Source organism: Cucumis melo, chromosome 8 (genome assembly GCF_025177605.1).
Source record: "Cucumis melo cultivar AY chromosome 8, USDA_Cmelo_AY_1.0, whole genome shotgun sequence".
In the NCBI taxonomy this organism is placed as follows: Eukaryota; Viridiplantae; Streptophyta; class Magnoliopsida; order Cucurbitales; family Cucurbitaceae; genus Cucumis; species Cucumis melo.
In genome coordinates this window covers 25,427,730-25,448,852 of record NC_066864.1, presented here as the reverse complement: position 1 = coordinate 25,448,852, position 21,123 = coordinate 25,427,730, and the positions used below count along the sequence as shown (strand labels likewise).

Genomic DNA, 21,123 nt, shown 5'->3' with positions numbered 1-21,123 from the left:
GCTCCCAACACCTTTAGTCTCTCAATTCCAAACCACTTGTCCATAGTGGAGTGCGTAGGCATAAAATGATCAGCTAATCTTTTGGCAAAGCAGTCAAACATGCTTTTCTCCATATTTGGCACAACAGTGTTATGTAGGTTACTAGACATCTCATTAGATATTTGTGCTCTATTAGTGCTTCTTGTAGTTGGCACACTAGTTGCCACTTGTCTGCCTCGCCTCGATCTTCCTCATGGTGCCATAACTCCCTATAACACATCAATACAAACTTTCATAACTCTATTATGTGACTATCTACATGCATGCGACTCTATTAAATTTTTTTTTCCAAAAACTTATGCTATGATACCAACTTGTTCGTCCTACTCGAAAAGTCACTATATGCGACCAAGTGGAGACATGACCGCCTAAACATTCCACGCAAACCTCTTCATGAGATAGCAAGCAGAACACCTAGTAAGCGAAATGAACACTTAATGTCAAATGAGAACTCAATTAGAATACCAATGATTTCATTGATAATTGATCAAAAGTATACTTAACAATTACAAGAGTTCCTTCAATGAAAATATATACACAAGTCTTAAAACAAGAACTTGACTCTACTCGCCTAACTCTATATGCAAGACGAGATGACAGTGTGCACTACCAAGATGATGCGATTTGAGTATGACACAATAGGCAATCAAGACAACAAGTCAAATGCTGGTCGTCCTTCAGAGGGAGATAAAACAAAATGTTTGAAAGATTAGACAAAAATGTCTAGTGAGTGGGGTTTTACACCAACACCTTTAATAAATGAATAATTGTCATAACACGGTACAAGAATAAAGTTTTGAGTTCAAATCAAATCATCTCAATACTTTAGGAGATTTCTACAACTCAAATCTCATTCACAATCATTTATAAAACATATGGAAAATAGTTCTTTTCAAAATAGTCATAATAAAGTTCTTATCGCCCTATCATGTCTCTCGTACAATGCATTACATAGATTGTATCGCTGAATCATTCTGCACATTCATTTACATCTTTGTACTCTTTCCTCATCTTAAACATTTAACACACTCTTTTCTTGATTTCAACTTTGCAGAGTAATCTCAATGCAGTAGCATTCACTATCAATTCCATCACGCATAAAATACCAAGTCACACAGCAAGCAAATGACATCCCATATCAGATCATACAACAAGTATGAGGCATCCTATTCCAGATCACATAGCAAGAATGCATTTATCCTAGATCACACAGCAATGATAAGACATCTCACACCAGAACACACAACAAGTGTGAGACATCTTATAGCATAAGGTACCAAATGTCATTTTATCATCACATTTTAGTTCATTTCAAATTCAATCTATTCATAAATCAAATGCACTATAAGAATTAGAAAACATAAAAGAAATCATATAATTTAGGATATCATATAACTTAGAATTAAGTGAAAATACATTTGAGGATTCAATTGCAATGGAAATCCTTTTGGTTTGAAAACATTTTAAGAAGAAACCACTCACAATCAACTAGCTTCTTCGCTTAATTCCTTAGCCAAGAATTTCCTTATACTTCCCTGCCTGGATTCACTCTCTTGATGAATCTTTAAAAAATCCTGAAATTCTCTCAATTCTTTCTTTAAGAATTACAATGTGAAACTTCGCATGCAGGGATGATTACCTATACTCAGCGTTGAGAATTACCCAATACAAATCGCCTCACTTTCTTATCTTGAATTCAATTGGACGATAAGGTCAAATCAATCGCCACTTTCTTACACTAGGATGACGTCACTACTTCTTGGTGAAGGAACTTAAATTGCATAACAACTCATCGCGTAGCTTAGAACGCAAAACACAAGTTACCTTGCAATCTTTCCAATCACCAACTTTTGTCGTATGGCAGCTTCATTGCATAGTCAATTCTTGTTGTGTGTAATCTCATCACGTAGTGTAGAATGCAATCAGGACCTCACACCCAAAAAACAAAGGGGATTCGATGTTTTAATTGTAGTAGTGGACGATTCAACAAAATGACCCATCTTCTAGCTTGCAAAAAGACCAATGATGCTTTTTATGTTGCTACTCTTTTCTTTAGAGAGGTTGTGAGACTTCAAAAAATTCGTAAGGCTATTGTTTCTGATAGGGATGTTAAGTTTCTAAGCCATTTTTGGAGATCTCTTTGGAAAAAATTTGACATTACACTCAAGTTTAGCACCACCTCAGACCCTTAAACTAACAACCAGACTGAAGTTACTACTAGATCCTTGGAAAACTTAATTTGATTCTCGAGTGGAACACAACCAAAACAATGGGATATGGCCCTTGCCCAAGTTGTATTTGCCTTCAATAATATGAAGAACAGAACCACCGGAAAATGCCCCATTGACGTTGTCTACACTAAAGCTCCTAAACCACTTTTGATATAGCTAACTTACCTACTAGAGTGGATATACAAAATAAAAGCAGAAGAAATGGCAGATCACATACAAAAGCTTCATAAAGAAGTACATGACCACTTAATAAAAAAAACATCATAAAAATAAGAGAAAGATAAGAAGTGAATAGATGTTTACTTTCTAGTAGGAGATCTTGTTATGGCATACTTGAGAAAAAGAAGATTCCCATCAAGAACTTATGGAAAGCTAAAGGATAAATAGAATGACCTATGCAAAGTGATAGCAAAATATGATCCTAATGCCAATAAAATTGAACTACTGAAAGAACTGAATATCAACCCTGTTTTTAATGTGGTTGACTTAAAGAAATGTCACGCCCTAAACGTATTCAAACTTGTTGACCCAGCTTGAGGTCGAGCCTAGTTTTAGGGAGATGGATTATGGTGTAAACAAAGTCGTATTGTTTAGTTACTATAGTTAAACATTGATTGTTAGTTCCTGTACGTAGTTAAAGATGGTTTAGGTATTTACTTAGTAACCAACTTCTTTGTATTAAATCTTCCTTATAAATGAAGCCCTTCACTCTTATTGTGAGGTAATATACTATTCATACAAAAAACTCTTTGATAGTTTACACTAGATTCTCAATTGAATTTACAATTATATCTTTAGTATAAAATAAAAGGGTTTTTTAAAAAATATAACAAAATGGTAAAATATTTACACCGTATAAAACAATTCTGTAAACGAAAAAAGCCCACAGGCCCACAATGGAAAATATAAAAAATGCCTCAGTTAACACGCGATTAATCGGCCACACATGTGCACGAGTAACCTTCTTCTGAACGTTGATCATGACAAATGATCATATCGATAATGGAAAACAATCGAGTTCATTATGGTAAGCGATCATGTAATCCAATGTAAATGATCATTAAAAACTTTAAATCTAACGATCATTGTCCATGCTAAACGACCGTGTTAACTATGGTAATCAATTATTTAGATCATATCAACATGATCGTGTAGTTCTTTTTAAACGATAAAAAAAGGACTTCAAATTTAAACAATCGTATTGACAATGGTAAGCGATCATTTAGATCATGTCAAAAGGATATTTAAACGATATTGATATTCTCGAATATGAGGAAGATGAGGTAACTTTAAAGAATCTTGCCAGAAATGGTGAAGATGAAATAGGAGATTTAAACAAAAAAATAAATTGTTCAAAAATATAAGAAAGGAAATCTGGAAGAAGAGATGAAGAAATCTGGAAGCGAAAATGAATAAATCGCAAAGAAGAGAAAAAAGAGAAGTGACAAATCTTCCACAATATTCAAGGACAAATTTGAAAATTATAAAAATATTTTACCGGCTTCATGAACTTTTGTTTTTTGTTACACGAGCCGTAAATATTTTTGAGTTTCTTTATATTCATGTAAATTATGCTAAAACCAACGTATAAAACACAATATATATGATTTAAAACCACCAAATATCTTTACAACAATAGTAATAAAATAAATGACAAATTATAAAAACTGCTGTTACTTCAGAAAACTTTCCATGTTAAAAAATTAGGTTCATCAACTTTCACTAGAATTAAATTTGAACCCTTAAGCTCATAATAATTGTAACAAAAAATTACAAAATCAAATTGTTTGAAATTCAATTTGACCCCATTTTAATACCATGTAAGTCTGAGAGTTTAAGTTTAAAAGTAAATGCTTAAAGATATAATTGTGAACCTCGTAAACATAAAACCAATAAATATCTTATCCTTAATTTTTAACTCTTTCTTATAGTAAACCCGTCAAATTAGAGTTTACCCCTCTGGCCTACCTTTTTTACTGTCCTTCCAATTAACATATCCAATGCAAAAATCTCTTATCCTTTTAAATGGAATCCAAAATATAAAAACCAAAATAGTATTAAAAAAATAGAAAAAATAGTTGGTCTAAGGATATTATAACTTAGTGGTAAATAACTCAACTCTATACATTTTAGTAATGTTCACTATTGAAATTTATACATTTATTGAAAAACTTTCATATTTTCCTTTTTCTCTCTCCCTTTATCTAATGTTTTCTAACTCAAGATCAAACAACTATGCATCCTAAAACATATACTCCCTAACTTCTATTGTTAACGTAAAACTCTAAAACTCAACTTAGGACCCTAAACTGTTCTTAAGAGAACACAAATAGTGTGCAAAAGAAAATAAATCTTATGCAGAAGGCAAAAGGGGTAAACTTGACCTAAAATTGGATCTAAATTTGAAAAAAAATGTAAGGATCATGCCTAGAAAGTAGAAAGATAAGAGAGAGAAAATGATTTCTTTTTCTATGGATGGGATTTGATTGAAATACATTGTCTTGATGTATTTGTATGTAATTGGATAACGAGAAGACAACAAAAGGAGCAAGTTCACGATAGGGAAACTCATTTTTGCACCTACTCCCACTATATCCAACTAATCAATGAAGTTAGACATGTGGCCTTGAATGTTCCAATATGAGGATCCTATACTTACTCCTATGAAACAAAAACTTTTCCGAAGGAGACCAAAAGGTTGAGCAAGGACAACTTTAGGCCCATTTATATAACTAAATTGACACACATAATGTTATTTTATTGTAATGGACAAGTGAGAAAATGTCAAGCTTCTAGATCTACGGTTCTACTAAGTTTAAAGTAGGATCTAAGATCATACTCATTGAAGACTAAGTTTAAAGTAGAATCAAGATACTCATTGAAGACATTTGACCGTAAAGAACATTGTTAATATTATTTGTTTCTATCCATGTTCTTCAAGAGGAGAACAAAGTCACTCACGCTAGCTTTAGGGTCTTTGGTATCTTCTTGATGTTGCTCTTTGTTTTGAAAAGATGCTTTTCTAGATTGTTTCCTCTCTCTACATGAAGAGGTGTCATGTGTAAGTTTATCGATTGCTTTTGTTCTTTTTCCTAAGAAAATATGATAAAAATATATTGATATATTTGTTGATAGTATCCATAAATTAATTGGTTCAACTTCAATATTAAAGTTTAATAAGTATATCAAATATTTTTAATATGTGCATATAAATCGTACAAAATAGCATCTATTAATCTCAGTATGGAAATAAACATTAATCATCAAATCTATCACTTAGTTTGAATGTAAAAACAACTTAGTTATTATTTAAATATTTTTTATAATTTGTTTATTTACATAAATATATGTTGATATACCTCTCCCCATCCATATATATACCTATAAAATTTGATATCGAAATTGACATGTGTTGAGGATTTCCCCAGGCAAGGTCAAAAGAACCTGAGTGGGCCTAAACTCAAAGAGAAAAGACATAAATGCATGCCCCCAAAGAGAAAAAGACAAAGCTTTCGTCTTTTAGTCAATTAGCTGAACGAGTGAGCATTTACCAATTTGGAAAGAAATTCATCTCGAGTTTGATCTGGAACCTTGAAACCTTGAGCGCCAAAACTACCCTAGCATCATAGGAGTTATACATAACCACAAACATGTGTTAGAGGAAAGGATTTATAAATAGCCCCATTCGACAACCTCACATATGAAATGAGTAAGTAATTTTTTAAGGAAAGCCCTAACTTTACTTTTATGTGCTCGAACTATACACTTTATGTAATAACTTAAGACATCTTAATGTTTAATAGACTCGATACCATGTAACATTAGTACAAATTTGGATTTTAACGACACTACTAATCAAAACATTGTGTCATTAAAAATAAAAAAGGGGTGGGTGGGAGTAAAATGTGTTGTTAAAAGTAGGGGTGAAAAAAACCGACCCGATCCGATTCGGTTTAGGTTGGACCGGTTAGTAACAAAAGCGTCCGAACCGAACCGAACCGAACCAATTTGATTCGGGTCGGATCGGGTTTAAAATTAACCGATAGGTTAAAATTTTTCTTTGCCTGCGATTTCATTTCCTCTCCTCTTCGTCGACACTTCTTCACCTCTCCGTCGGCATCTTCTTCACCTCTTCGTCTGCAGACTCCGTCGGCATCTTCTCTTCGTCTGCATCGACGTCGACATCAACTCTTCATCTTCATCTCTTCGCCACTCCATCGTATTCATCCTCTGATTACATCTTCCTTAAGATTTCTTGTAACCTTCAAGATCTTCAGATTCTCAGGTATTTTTGGGTTTTTTTTTCTGTTTATTTGGTGTTATTGCCTATATAATCGGTAGATGTCTCTGTTCTGTGATGGGTTTTTCTTTCTTGGTTTAATCCCTCGAGTTTTTCTTTCTGTCTCTGTTCTGTTCTCTGTTCTTGGTTTGATCTTTGCTGTTTGGAGGGTTTCATGGTTTCAATTTTCTATCGCTGCCTGTTAGTAATTGAGTTTAAAATTTTTCATGTGCAAATCAAGAATCTGATATGAATGGTATTAGAAATGAGTTAGAGTATTAAGGATACTAACAACTAGTTAAGGAGTTTGTTGGGGAAGTTTGGTTATGAATACAATGAGAAGGGAAGAAAGAATATTGACAATATTTTTTAAATGAATTGAGGCTCGAGAATATCAAGATTGGGATTGTTAAGTACCTTGTACTCTTGGTTTATCTTGTAATTCCATTACTGTTGATCATATTTGGGTTCTATCAATTTGGTATCATTTTTGGGTCTTTTTCTGGTCGTAAGAACTAAGAAGTAGCCCAAAATTAATGACTGAAGAAATTTTCCAAATTACCTTCATTTCTACGGTGGCTGTAAAGTCTATCATCTTCCTTATTCTAGTATTGGGTTATTCAAAAACAAGTTTCTTAACTAAAAAAAATATCTAATTAAGCTAATGTGAATAAGTGCCAATGTAAAAAATCAATTATTGAGAAAAAAACTGTTTAGAGTAAATTTTGAAAATATTTCCAGAACCATTTTAGATGAATTGTGAAATACTTCATTGTGAAATACTATAAAATTGTGAACCATTTTAGAATTGAAAATAATGTCCATTCAAAGATCAAACTTTGTTGGATTTCAAAAGTCCACTTCTTCATGGTCACTTTCTGGCTTTTTCAGTTTTCACTCTTATGAATTAAGATATAGCTAGCTTGGTTATACCTACTGAAAATACACCTCAAAAGAGTTTATTGAGCTAAAATAGTTAATTGAAAATACACTCAAAGAGTTTAAGAAGCTAAAATAATAAATGAAGTCTTCCAAGTACTTGCCAAACTGTGTTATTAACAACAATTTTATTCCCAACTTCAAACCTGCAAGTGTTGACCTCCAAACCTTATTCATTGTTTAAAATGGTAAATAATTTACCTTATTCATTGTTTAAAATGCATGAGCTTCTGTGTGAATCAATTATTGATTTGAGTGTTGTTATTTCCTATGTGTTTTGTTTGATGATTATTAGGATGACTTCATTCTCGGTAGATGAGACTTCAAATCAGAGTTGTTCTAGTCTAGTGTTAGGAAAAAGAAAACCGGTTAAACCACCATCATCGGTATGAGAACATTTTATAAAAGTAGAAGGATGTGATCCTAAATATCCTAGGGCTGCTTGTAAACATTGTGGGACTTCATATGCTTGTGATTCCAAAAGAAATGGTACTACTAATTTAAAAAGACATTTAGAGAAATGTAAGATGTATGTAAATCCATTGGAAGATAATGTTGAAGGAGAGGGAGATTCTGAAAGTAGTTTGATGGCTGCATCATTCACTCAAGAAAATTGTAGAAAAATGCTTGCTAGGATGGTTATCTTGGATGAATTGCCATTTAAGTTCGTAGAAAGTGAAGGGTTTCACCAATTTTGTCGGGCATTAAATCCAAAGTTTGTGATTCCATCAAGAGTAACCGTTGCAAAAGATTGTTTTCAAATGTATATGAAGGAGAAAAAAAAGTTAAAAAATGCATTAACTCGAAGTGGCCAAAGAGTTTGTTTAACAACGGATACGTGGACTTCTGTGCAAAATATTAATTATATGGTTATAACGGCTCATTTCATTGATGATTATTGGAACTTGCACAAAAGAATTTTGAACTTTTGTCAAGTAGCTAATCATAAAGGAGATACCCTAGGTAGAGCCATTGAAAAGTGCTTAGAAGGTTGGGGTATTGATAGGCTCTTTACTATAACGGTTGATAATGCGAGTTCAAATGATGTAACCATTGCGTACTTGGTTAAAAAGTTTAAAGGCAGAAATGGGTTGGTGCTGGATGGTGAATTTATTCACATTAGATGTTGTGCCCATATTCTTAATTTAATTGTTAGTGATGCCTTAAAAGATTTGCATGTGTCTATCATTCGAATCAGAAATGCTGTGAAGTATGTTAGGTCATCTCCTGCTAGATTGCAAATATTTAAAGATTTTGCTAAAGAAGATAAGATGTCAACAAAAAATTGTCTTACAATGGATGTTCCAACACGATGGAATTCTACTTTTACTATGTTGGATGGAGCAATTAAGTGTCAAAAGACTTTTGAAAGATTGGAGGAGCATGACCCTAGTTATTTGCCAAAGGATGATATTCCTACTACTGAAGATTGGGATAATGAAAAAGTGTTTGTAAAGTTCCTAAAGACTTTTTCAGAGGTAACAATGAAGTTTTCTGTATCTATGTCTGTGACTTCAAACATATTTTTTCATGAACTTTGTTTGATCCAAGAAATAATTCGTGAATACTCATCGTATGAGAATGCATTATTGAGTCAAATGACATTAAGCATGCAGACAAAATTCAACAAGTATTGGGGTATAATTACAAGTGAGAAGACCAATTTATTATTGTATGTTTCTGTAGTTCTTGACCCTAGGTACAAGCTAGCTTATGTGAATTATTGTTTTAATGAATTTTTGGAGAAATATTGTGCAAAAATATGAACGAATAAGGTTGAAGAAGCATTTCGTCGATTGTGTGATGATTATTATATGAGAATGTCAAAAGAAAAATATTCACAAACACAATCATGTATACCTATCGAAGGATTTGGCTTTCAAAGTCAAAGTGAAATACCTTCTATCTCATCTAGTGGATTTTATAAGGCACGTGCTACTGTTCATGATAGATTTAAACAAAGTAACAAAACATGTCTAGATGATGCTAAAACAGAGGTGACTCGTTATCTGGATGAGGCTCGTATAGATTGTATGGGCGATGAATATTTAGATTTGCTAACTTGGTGGAAGGTGAATTCCTCTCGATTTAAGATCATTAGCCAAGTAGCTAGGGACATCCACAGTATTCCTATATCAACTGTGCCTTCTGAGTCCGCCTTTAGCACTGGAGGACGGGTGTTAGATTCTTTTCGAAGTTCTTTAACTCCTCAAACTGCAGAGGCACTCATTTGTGCTCAGAATTGGATTCAGTTTAAACCTTTGGATGACATGACTGAAGAAATTGACGGGGCTAAAGAAATTGATGAAGGTAATATTCTTTTTGAAGTACGCATTTAAAATTTTTAATTATCCCATATAAGCTAACTGTTTGTCATTTTGATCTAGAATTCATAAACATAGGAAAGGAGATGGAAGCTGCATTTGAGAATTTGAATAATGACTCTATGGTTTAAATCCCTACTCTTAAATCTTTATTTACATTTTTTTAAAATTGTTAACTTGTTAAATATCGAATCTTGTTTTTTTAGAGTCTTGAAGCTCAGTGATGGAAGCACTTTGGGTTATACGAACAAGGTGGTCTCGTGAAGATGTTCATTAATTCATACCTTCACAATTGTAAACTCTGTTCATTTTAAGATAATAGTTGGATCTTTGTGATTGATTCTAATGTTGCAGGATTATTTTGAACCCTCAAGTCAAATGAGATTTAATGAATTTTTGTTTGCACTTTGTAGTATTATTTTCATTTATCTATTTAGTGCCTTAAAGCTAGTGACATGTTAAACATTAAACTATTGCAGTTTAGTATGTAATCATATATGTAAGCTCTTTTCAATTCATTTCCAGCATATCTATTTAGTGCCTTAAAGCTATTGCAGGATCTCTTTCTCTCTCAAGAATTAGACTTTAGAGTTGAGATTTTAAGGTTTCAGAAACAATTTGGTTACTTGCTTGCCCCTAAACATGGATAGATAAGTAAATAACGTCATTTCCTTATTAAAATTGAAATGAAAATGTTGAGTGCTTTTGCCAAATGAAGATTATTATCCAATGTGAACTTTTTAATTACTGCAGAGGAGATAAGTGCTAAGAAGGAGAAGAAGAAAAAAAAAACCCCGACCCGACCCATTCGGCACAACCCGAATGTGGATCAGGTCGGGTCGGGTTTTAGAATCAACCGTACATTTCGGGTCGGGTCGGTTTTGACCCGACCCAATTACACCCCTAGTTAAAAGTAGAAGTGATACAATATTTCTTGATATAATTCTATTGTCACAATTTATTTTTTCTTGACACATTTAAAGTGTCGTTAATTAACGATACATTTTTTGTGTCATTAAATAAATTTTGAAATAAAAAAATCTCAAAATTCAAAATTTCTCAATTCCCTCTTTGCGTGATAATAATTTAATGGGAATATTTTCTCTCTCTCTACCAAAAGCGCAAAACAACGGTGAATGAAAACACCAACACTACCACTGCCGTCGTCGATTCAGTGCAAGAGAGAAACGATTGAACTCTTGCCTTCCAATTTTCTGCCACCCACTGCCGTCGATTCGGTGCTCCATCCACTGCCGTCATTGACGCCACATCAAGCAAACACCGTCGAACCCACCAACTTAGCCACTGCCATCGAATCCTTGTTGCAATGCCATCTCTTGCAATTTCGTTTTGTTGAATATTGATCTCTCCGATTTCTCTTCTTCCCATCAAATTTTCCTCTTTTCGCCATTTGGACGTTGCTTCAATTCCAAAGTGTTGTTAAAGAGCCTTTCTTGACAGTGGCTTCAATGACGCGAAAATTGTGTTGTTGAAACTCTTTATGACATATATTTTGCGTCGTTGAAACCCAAATTTGTAGTATGGTCAGTGTGAGGAACTCTCATGAAAAACAAGATTAGATTAGAGGAAGTAGACAAGTAAATAATTTTGCAAAAGGCCACGACATTGATGAAAGCGTGTGGGTTTCCACATCAACAACATCAAATATTTCAATGCTCAACTCAAAATTTAAGGTTGTATTTAAGTCTAAAATAGGTCAAAATATTAATTGATATTGTAAATATAATTATATATTATAAATATAGACATCTATAATATACATAGATTATCAATTATCATATAACTCTCATTCAATTCAATGGTACATTCATTCTATTAAATTTCATATTATAACATATACCATGACATGTTCTATAAATAGAAGTGTGTGGTACCTTTGTAAGATACACCACAACTAACTTCAATTGTTATTATTTATTTTCCTTTCCTCTACTTTTCTCTCTTGTTTTACTTTACTGTCATTCTTCATATTGTTCTTATTTTATAACACATTATTAACACGAGCCTCTACTACTTTGAAGATTTTGTAGAAATTGATTTTGATTCATGCTAAAGACCTGCAAGAATTTTCTCCACAAATTTTAAGATATTTAGAATTTTGTTCAAATATGATAGGTATTTTAGTTATGATAATTTGGTCATATGTATATGTTTGATGTATTCATCATTGATTTTGTCTCCACCATCATTCATTTTTCTTAGAATTCAACCATATAAGTCCAAAGAAATTGAATACTTTATATTAACCAAGTATACAATATACATAGATTTTGAAATTGTTTGTTAAGGTATATTTGTTATTAGTTTTAAATTTGATTGGATGAAATTGAAAAACTTTACTCATATTCTCATATGTTCGACAAAAAGTTGCATGCACTCTATCCTCATACTTTGGTAGAATGACTAAATAGAAAAAAAAAAATACAATTGCATTTAGTTCAATGTTACTAAGAAACAATCTTTTGGTTTCAAGTTATATATTATATATAATGTACATTTCATGGCAAAACTTTTGATGCTAAATTTTGGGTGCATGAGATATGTAAATCGTGACATAAATGTGTTAGGTAAGTATATGTTCAAACTTACATTCTATTTGAAGTATATGTATATTATGCGTGTTTATTGCTTTATGCCATAGACAATTTTTTGTATTCGTTGAAGACATTTTTTTTAGGCTGCTATATAAGTTTGAGTAAATAATAATAATAATAAATGTTTGAAATCTAAATTCTATTCGATGTAATTTAAATTTTCCATCTCTTAGAACTATCAATTTATATATGTATGTGGTATATGTTTAAAATTGTTACATACAAAATGTCATGCATTTTAATTAAAATCTATCATAAATTGCAAATTATTGTATCATATTTTCAAATTTAATCTTATATTTGAAATATTTGATTGAGATGTTTTTCTAATTAATTTATATTTTATATACATTCGAATATACTTGTTATATATGAAAAATTAAATTAGGATATTTGTTTTCTTAATTGGTTTGCATTTTTCTTGATAAAGAATGTGGTAATATTTATCTTTTATACATTAAGATTATATAATGTTAATATTATTTTTCAAATATGAGAATAAGTATTTAATATTATCTTTAATTTTATTTGATTGTTGAATATTTAAATTATTCTCATGTGAATTTTGTGTGTTTTAAAAATTTTATATATAATGATTATATGTATTTGATTAAATTTTTATGTCAAAGTTTATGAAAGTTGTGTATAATAATTAATTACTTCTTAAACCCAAATTTAATTTAATGCACCTAAAGTTGCATAAATCAGTTAGTGCTCATTGTTTTTGTCTTATACTTGTACTTACATGTATCAAAACATATTTGCTTTTGCAATAACCATTTGAGAGACAAAGTTTAAAACATTGTATTTATTGAGCATATGAGCATATGTTTCTATAAAAAAAAAAGATAAATTTCAATAAAATAATTTAATAATATTTCCCAAAGTGAATGTAACAATGTTTAGTAATTATGGTCGAAATTATGTTAATAAAGAAGAAGTATTTATAATATTAGAACCACACATTTTTATACGAGAATTTTATTATCCAAATGTTTGACGCAAAAGATACGATAATCTTGTACTTGTCATACATTAAGAGTCTATTTAAAAAAAATTAAAATTCTTAGTGATTAAAAGGAGAAAGGTGTATAACAGTAAACTTTGAGAAATTATTTATATGTCTCGAAGAGATTATAGCTTTCATTTTAGCCTCTTATGTGTATGATAACATTTGGATGTTACAAGTTCATTATTAAAGAGATAATTATTTTTTGACCCAATTGTATATGAATGAGATATTTGGATTTCATTTGAATTTTTCGAAGAAAATAAGAATAATTAATTTTTATGTTTTGCATATAGTACATCTATCCATATTATACTTAAAAGCAGATAATACGTCAAAAATTCAAATGTTTAAAGTGAAAAATTAAGTCCAGTCTTAAGTTCTCAAGACTTGATAGTCTTGGTTAAAAATTTTGGAAGAGAATATTATCTTGCCCCGATTTGGAAAATTAACAATTGATATACTTTATTATCTTGTAAGAAAAATTTAGTAAATTTGGAAGATATGTCATATCATCTAGAGATTGATAATAAGAATAATATATGATATTCATATACTATATATATAATTAATCTTCTATAGGAAGTGCATATAGAAAATTTATCTACTTTTACTTCTAAATTATATTAAACACATATTCGTGTAATTAAAATATATGCAACAATAAACCTGAAGTTCATTGATTAAAACATAATTTTATTTGACATGATGAGTCATTTTGGATTAAGAGTGAAATTAATCATTGAAAATATATATTGACATCCATCGAAGAACTAGAAGGTTCTTTCACGTAATAAATTATCAAGGTGTCTTGCTTTCAAGAGATTAATTATCAAAATCACACTAGGGAAAATTTAAATTCAATCTTTCATTCTTTTAGAAGAGATTCGTGGTTTATTTTTTATGGGAATCAATACATGCACAACGGAAAAAGAACCAAATTGTACTTTAATTACAACTAAACTATATATTTAGTGACTAACATGTATTAAAAACCCTAATTGAACTAAATTAGGGTAGAAGAAAAATATACCTTCGAAGACTCTTATTCCTCGTTATCTCCTCATGAACTTGATTTGGAAAATTTATGATATTCATTTGGATAGCCAAATCTAAATGATTTATTTTTTCAATTATATTATTTAATTTGGTTACATGATCTTTTAGATTTGGTCGTTTAGATTTGGGAAATTTAATACACGATCGTTTAGACTTGGCTAAAAAAAATTTTTCAACATTCTTTTGTTACATGATCGTTTAGATTTGTTTACAGGATCGTTTATTTTTTTAAGATTTTTTGGTACACGGTCGTTTAGATTTGGCTAAACGATTTTTTTTAATTCTTTTGGTACACGATCATTTTTTTTATACGGATCGTTTAGATTTGGCTACTTCAATCTAAACGATATTTTTAAAGATTCTTTATACACGATCTTTTGGATTTGGTTACCCTAATGTAAACGACGTAAAAAAAGAGGGGGAAAAGAAGAAAGACGATGGAAGAAATTGCAACGAAAAAAAAGAAGAAAAAAAATAAAGACAACCCAAATCTAAACGACATAAAAAAAAGAAGAGGAAAAGAAGAAAGACGATGAAAATAAATCGCAGAGAAAAAAAGAAGAGGAAGGAAAGAAAGACGTTAGAAAAAAATCGCAAAGGAGAAGAAAGATGGAAGGACAAACATGAAATATTTAAAAAATGACTAATTTTATAGGTTTTGTTATACGGGCTGTAAATATTTTAGAAGTTTGTTATATTTATAAAAATTTCTATTTAAATAACCTAATTACATGCAACTATTGCATGTAATTAATTCACCCAAATTCAACACCTCACTTTCCACTTACAATTAGTGGAATTAATCTTCATTCCAATTTCTCTTAGTGGGTTTAGTGTCATTGTCATGAGCTTCCACTTAGCCCACTAAGAGTTAGTGGCATTATCCAACAAATGTTGGATTTTCCACTAACTTTAGTTAAGGGGCAAAATGGTCATTTGACAATTCTAGTCAAAGTCAAACTTTGATTTTTCAAGTCAAAAGTCAACATTTTGACTTTTTACCATTTCGTTCGGTTTGACTAATTCTGACCTCCCAAGCATGAATCTGAATTACTTTTTTTGAAATTCAAATCACCTTTGAATATAAAGTCGGTTAAAGTTCGATTTTTTAAAGTCAAAAGTCAACATTTTGACTTTTTACAACTTTGACCATTTACATCATTTTCGAGCTTCTGAGTATGAATCTGTATTCATATTTTGATACTTATATCACATTTAAACATAAAGCTCTATCTCAAACTTATAACCGATGGTTATATCACATATATTCGTCAGTTTCTTTCTTACTTAAATCAAACAATTCGAATTATTCCAACATATTGTTCTAAGTTAATTCCATATGAGCTAACAGGGTAACCTAATGAACCTATAGATTATAGGATCCAAAGATCTAAAATTAACTAGCTAAACCCTTTTAGACCAAGCTAATTAACATTCGTTAACTAACGAGTCATTCCACTAAAATCCGTAGTTGCACTCCCCTCACTATAGATATATTTATGTCCATCTGATATAACCATGATCAGTAAGGTCCATCTGATATAGTCATTCCACTAAAATCCGTTGTTAATCCTTCACAGGTTGTTCATAACCTCAACTGGGTCAAAATACCGTTCTACCCCTAAGACTACATCTTGTTCTTTAAATCCCACTCATCCACTATTGAACAATTGGTTTAAAGTCCAACCTATAAACCAAATTCCTCAGTCCAATGAGAAGATAGGGCCCATTGTTTAAGACTTAAATTCAGTCCTTAAGGGAAAAACCTATCTAATAACCCTACAGGGGGTAAGAGTGAATTTTGTCTTTTACCCTATATTCCTAGCCGTCCATCCAGTCTTACTCCTGAAATGGGAGGCTTGTTGGGTCAGCGTTGTTGAGCTGCTCTCACCAATGCAAATCTAATTAAGTTACCTAGGTCATCATAATCAAAATTATCAATTTATATGGTCAACGATGGTTCTAGTCTTATGTAAACTCTTTACATAGGATGCCTCCACTCTCATGTCTCTACATGAACGATTCAGGATCACATCGTTTGTACTAATGATAGAACGGGCCGCATCCATAGCGATCACAAAATAAGGCGCCCAACCTTATCCAAACACTATAGACTAGGCTATATACTCGAACTTGATCCACGTTTATGTCTCTACATAAAGTTCAGGTCTACACTAGATAGCCTTAGAACTTTAGTTTATTGGATTCAAGATTATAGAATTCTATTTTCACTAATAAGTAATCAATAACTACTTTATTTAATAGAATAGTCTTAATTACAAACTACGAGTTTTAGGACATAAATTCCAACAAACTCCCACTTGGACGAAAACTCCTAATATGCGAAAACAACCTACGAAGAATTTAATCATGAGAGAATTACTCATATGAGTGCAATAAACATATGAGTACAATAAACTAGGATATACACTCAAACATTCTCCCACTTGTCCTAGTGCACAAACTTCGTAGACCTAAACTCTTTAGGTGACCTTCAAACAATTTAGCCATGAAGGACTTTGTAAACCAAACAACCATGATTTTGCTCAACTAGTATCGAGGTTACTACATCGTCACTATGATGCACATTTACCCGAATAAAGTAGTATAGTTTTATTTTATGCTTCTTCACACTACTGCTCCTCCCTATAGAGTGAATACTGATTCTGATGTAGACTTTCTAGCATCTTTATAAATCAGAATTAGTGTATCCAATAAGGATCAGATCCTTAGTACTATACATAAGTACGTAGTCTTTTGATTTTCCTAAACTATTTAGGATTTTCTTAAATACAATTAATTCCTTTTAAAATTCTGCATGTTATATCTAGACAACATTTTGTCTATATAAGATGCTTGAGATTGGCTAGTATTTTGTTCTTGTAGTTCCAAACAATTTGGATCTTGAGAACACATTGTGCATTTTCAAATCTTTATTTGAAAGTTCATAGCTAGTCATTTTTTGACGTCAGATGGATAATCTACATTATTCATTACCTTTTTAAGTCAATGGATCCTCTAAACCATCATAAAATATGATGATCTGGTTTTTGATAAAATCAAGTAACGATCAGGTTGATGAAAAACCCTTTCACTACTTTGAGGTACTCTAAACTCTTGAGAAGAATGCGACTAATCAAATTCCATTGTTTTATCAACTACTTTAGTGGATGAACTAGGTTTATCTATAACGTCTTTGGAAATCTTATTTAATACTAATTTACTAAGTGGTTTGATGATTCATAATTTGATTTTCCTCTAAGAATGTGGTATTTGTTAATACAAATTTTTTATTTTCTAGAGGATCATTGAGAAAATTTAATTGTAGAGCAAATCATGTCCAACAAGGTTCATTTTCTTCTTTTTGATACACTATTCTGCTTAGGCGAACTAGATGCAAAAAGTTGTGACTAGATTTTATGCTCTATCAAGTAGCCTAGGAATCTTAAGTCTACATACTCCCCCCCTCAATCTCATCGAAGTGTCTTTATAGTTTTATCTTATTGATTCTCAACTTTAGCTTTATATTCTCCGAACTTTTCAAGAGAATCAGACTTTTGATGCAGTAGGTAAACATGACCAAACCATGAATAATAATCAACAAAATTGATAAAATATTCATACCCTCCTTAAACTTTGACATTCATTGTTCCATAGAGGTGCAAATGTACGAGCTTTGAAAATACTTAGGCTAAAAAAATCTTTTCTATTAAAAGATCTCTTGGTCATTATTCCTTTTAAGACGAGACTCACATAAAGATAAATAGTTATCTTTTAATTAATTTAGAAGTATACTCTTAACCAATCTCCTAATCGAATTAAGATTTATCTGACTGAACAGTCTTAAGTACCATATAGGTATTAAAAGAAACCTTTTCATCTTTTATGTTAAACATTTCAGTATTAAAGACAGATTTTGCTCCAATTGGTCTTAACTTATATAAGTTGTTAATAAGTATAGTAGAAAAAATCAGAATACACATAAAAAAAATGAACAATTCATTTCAAATATATTATGTACATTTGTTTTGAAATACACAAGAAATAAATATTAAATTCCTCAACTTTTGAGAAGCATACAAAATATTTTTAAGAGACCTTATCCATATAAGGAGTTCGCGGGATTTCGAATCCTATAATACAGCTCTCCGAAGGAAACGTTGCTCTAGGATAGACAAGCAAACACATTCTCGGAATCTTACAGTGCAACTTATTGGAAGAGACCGTTGGATGTGTTGTCACATATCCCTCACTCACTTACTATGAACTACTTCCCCTATTCACCTTGATATCGAACCATGTAAACACTCTCCGAAGGGAGTCCGCTCCTATGCACGACCTAAAGTCTTGCATGTACCTCACGGTGTGAACTCTTTGGAATGTTGGAGCTAAAAGTTTACTACTTTTCTCTAGCTAAAGTGTCCTATGATGGTTTTTAAAGGGTGCTAAAAAAAATAGGATCAGATTTAGGCTAAGTTAAACATATCCTAAGTATAGGTGAAACATCCTAGCATAACCATTATACCAGATTTTATCCTACAATGTCTAGGTGATAAACCAATTTTTACCTCTCTTACGCATGCTCATAAAACTAGGTTAACTAACCTCAAGAACTGATTACGATCTCCAGGTAGTAGGTGTTTCGTAAACTGCCAACTTAAGAACCTCTAACCTTAGTCATCTTATCCAACTTGTTCACAAGATCGAATCAGGTGAGTCTCTTATAACTAGGTGATCATGCAACTTATCTTTGTTATAGATTTTAAATGTCTAATTCATTTTATAACACTTATAAAAGAACTAGGTCATACTATAACATTCAAGCAATATATAACCATTGTATAAAGAAATTAATTAATATGAATTTAATTGTAATTAAATTAAATAAATTACTAATTAATTAATTATATTAAATCAACATTAATTCAATTAACATGTATACTATTTATTATAACCTTTATAACCATTATAACATACTTTCAATAATGCATAACATGTTAACCTTGCGATATTTTAAATTTATATGACATACAATATGCACGAAAAATTTAAACTTTAATTAAAACATACGTCACATACATAATTAATTAAAACACCCTAAAATGAACTAGTTTTTGGCTCCTAAATTAAGATAAATACTAAATTATTACAATAATAAGTTGGTGCAGTATATTAGAGCTCTGAATGCTTCAAACCGGCTGAAAACCCATCAAATCAAGCTTGAACCGGCCCAAAAACCCTTGAGTCGGTCCAATAATCCGTTGAACCGACCCAATCAATACAGAAATGCTTCAGTCGTGCGCGGGCTCATCAGGTGCGAACCGGGTCGGGTCGACATCTGGGTGGGCGCTCGGACGAAGATGACGGGCCAAACAAAACGGCCGGAAGTTTGTGGGCTGCGAGGCAGGGCAGGCTGGCTCGCGCGGGCACACGCTTGGGCGAATTGGATGTTGGGCCGCACGATGGAGAGTGGGCTAGGCCTCATGAGAAGTTGGCATGGGGTGCACGGCTCAAACTTGGGGAAAATCGGGTCGAAACTGGTTTTTCGGGTCAGGAACCGGGTCTGTACCTTCTAAACAAGTTTGTCCTCCAAATTAACCTAATTTTCACCCTTTTTCCTTTCCTGATTTATGTAATTACAGCCTATTTTGGACTCTAAAGACTAATAAAAATTACATACCCTTAAACAAATTACTTAAGCCACAAACCGTAGTTAATACAAATAAAAACACCTAATTTAGGACCAAAACCATATAATATCCATTTTAGTTCAACCACACAATTTATCAAATAAATTGACACCCACCATATGGAATTGAGTAAAATCATGCTCTGATACCACATGATGGAAATCAATACATGTGCAGTGGAAAAAGAAACAAATTTTACCATAATTGTAACTTAACTATATTAGTGATTAACATGCATTAAGAACCCTAATTGAACTAAATTAGGGTTGAAGAAAAACATAACTTTGAAGACTCTTTCTTTGTTATCTCCTCACGAACTCGAATCGAGGACCATTACTAGCGTTGACCCACTATTCTCTGGACTTAGAATCGGATTTTGGGACCCAATTTGGTAAAGGAATATGAGAGATGGGAAAAAGGAGGTGGGATTTTGGTTTGAGATTTTAGGAGAGAAAATTTTGGCATAATTTTGTAAAAATAAAAAATACAAAAATTTCAAAAGTCTTTCAATATTTGAAAAAATTGCTTTAAATAACCTAATTACTTGCAACTATTGCATGTGATTAGTTCACCCAAATTCGACACCTTACTTTCCACTTACAATTAGTGGAATTAATCACCATTCCAATTTCTCTTAGTAGGCTTGGAGTCATCACCATGAGCTTCCACTTAACCCACTAAGAGTTAGTGAGATTATAAAAAAAAATGTTTGATTTTCCCACTAACTTTAGTCAAGTGGCAAAATGGTCATTTGACCATTCTAGTCAAAGTCATACTTTGATTTTTGAAGTCAAAAGTCAACATGACATTGAACCTAATAACCGACGGCTATATCACATATATTCATCGGTTTCCAAGTTAATTCTATATGAGCTAGTAGAGGAACCTAATGAATCTATAGATCATGGACTCCAACGATCTAAAATTAACTACCTAAA

The 21,123-nt window shown here is 31.7% G+C and overlaps 2 protein-coding genes across 2 annotated transcripts; both read left to right on the top strand.

The window, feature by feature from the left end:
* The first annotated feature begins 8,015 nt into the window (after window positions 1–8,015).
* Window positions 8,016–9,254, top strand: LOC127150709 (zinc finger BED domain-containing protein RICESLEEPER 2-like). The gene is made up of 2 exons (XM_051089213.1): window positions 8,016–8,251; window positions 8,405–9,254. Exons 1-2 carry the CDS (start codon window positions 8,016–8,018, stop codon window positions 9,252–9,254), a joined length of 1,086 nt encoding a protein of 361 aa, XP_050945170.1.
* Window positions 9,255–9,260: 6 nt separating this feature from the next.
* On the top strand, window positions 9,261–10,127 carry LOC127150480 (zinc finger BED domain-containing protein RICESLEEPER 4-like). Its single transcript, XM_051088281.1, has 3 exons — window positions 9,261–9,798; window positions 9,876–9,937; window positions 10,019–10,127. The coding sequence occupies exons 1-3, from the start codon at window positions 9,303–9,305 to the stop codon at window positions 10,034–10,036; spliced, it is 576 nt and encodes a 191-aa protein (XP_050944238.1). The 5' UTR covers window positions 9,261–9,302; the 3' UTR covers window positions 10,037–10,127.
* The last annotated feature ends 10,996 nt before the right edge of the window (window positions 10,128–21,123 follow it).

Bases quoted from the DNA above. Each gene is read 5' to 3' on its own strand.
- LOC127150709 (XM_051089213.1), top strand. From the start codon at position 8,016: ATGTATGTAAATCCATTGGAAGATAATGTTGAAGGAGAGGGAGATTCT. The intron at 8,252-8,404 runs GTATATGAAGGA...CTTGCACAAAAG, and splicing joins GCAAAAGATTGTTTTCAAAT to AATTTTGAACTTTTGTCAAG.
- LOC127150480 (XM_051088281.1), top strand. From the start codon at position 9,303: ATGAGAATGTCAAAAGAAAAATATTCACAAACACAATCATGTATACCT. The intron at 9,799-9,875 runs GTAATATTCTTT...ATTTTGATCTAG, and splicing joins GGCTAAAGAAATTGATGAAG to AATTCATAAACATAGGAAAG.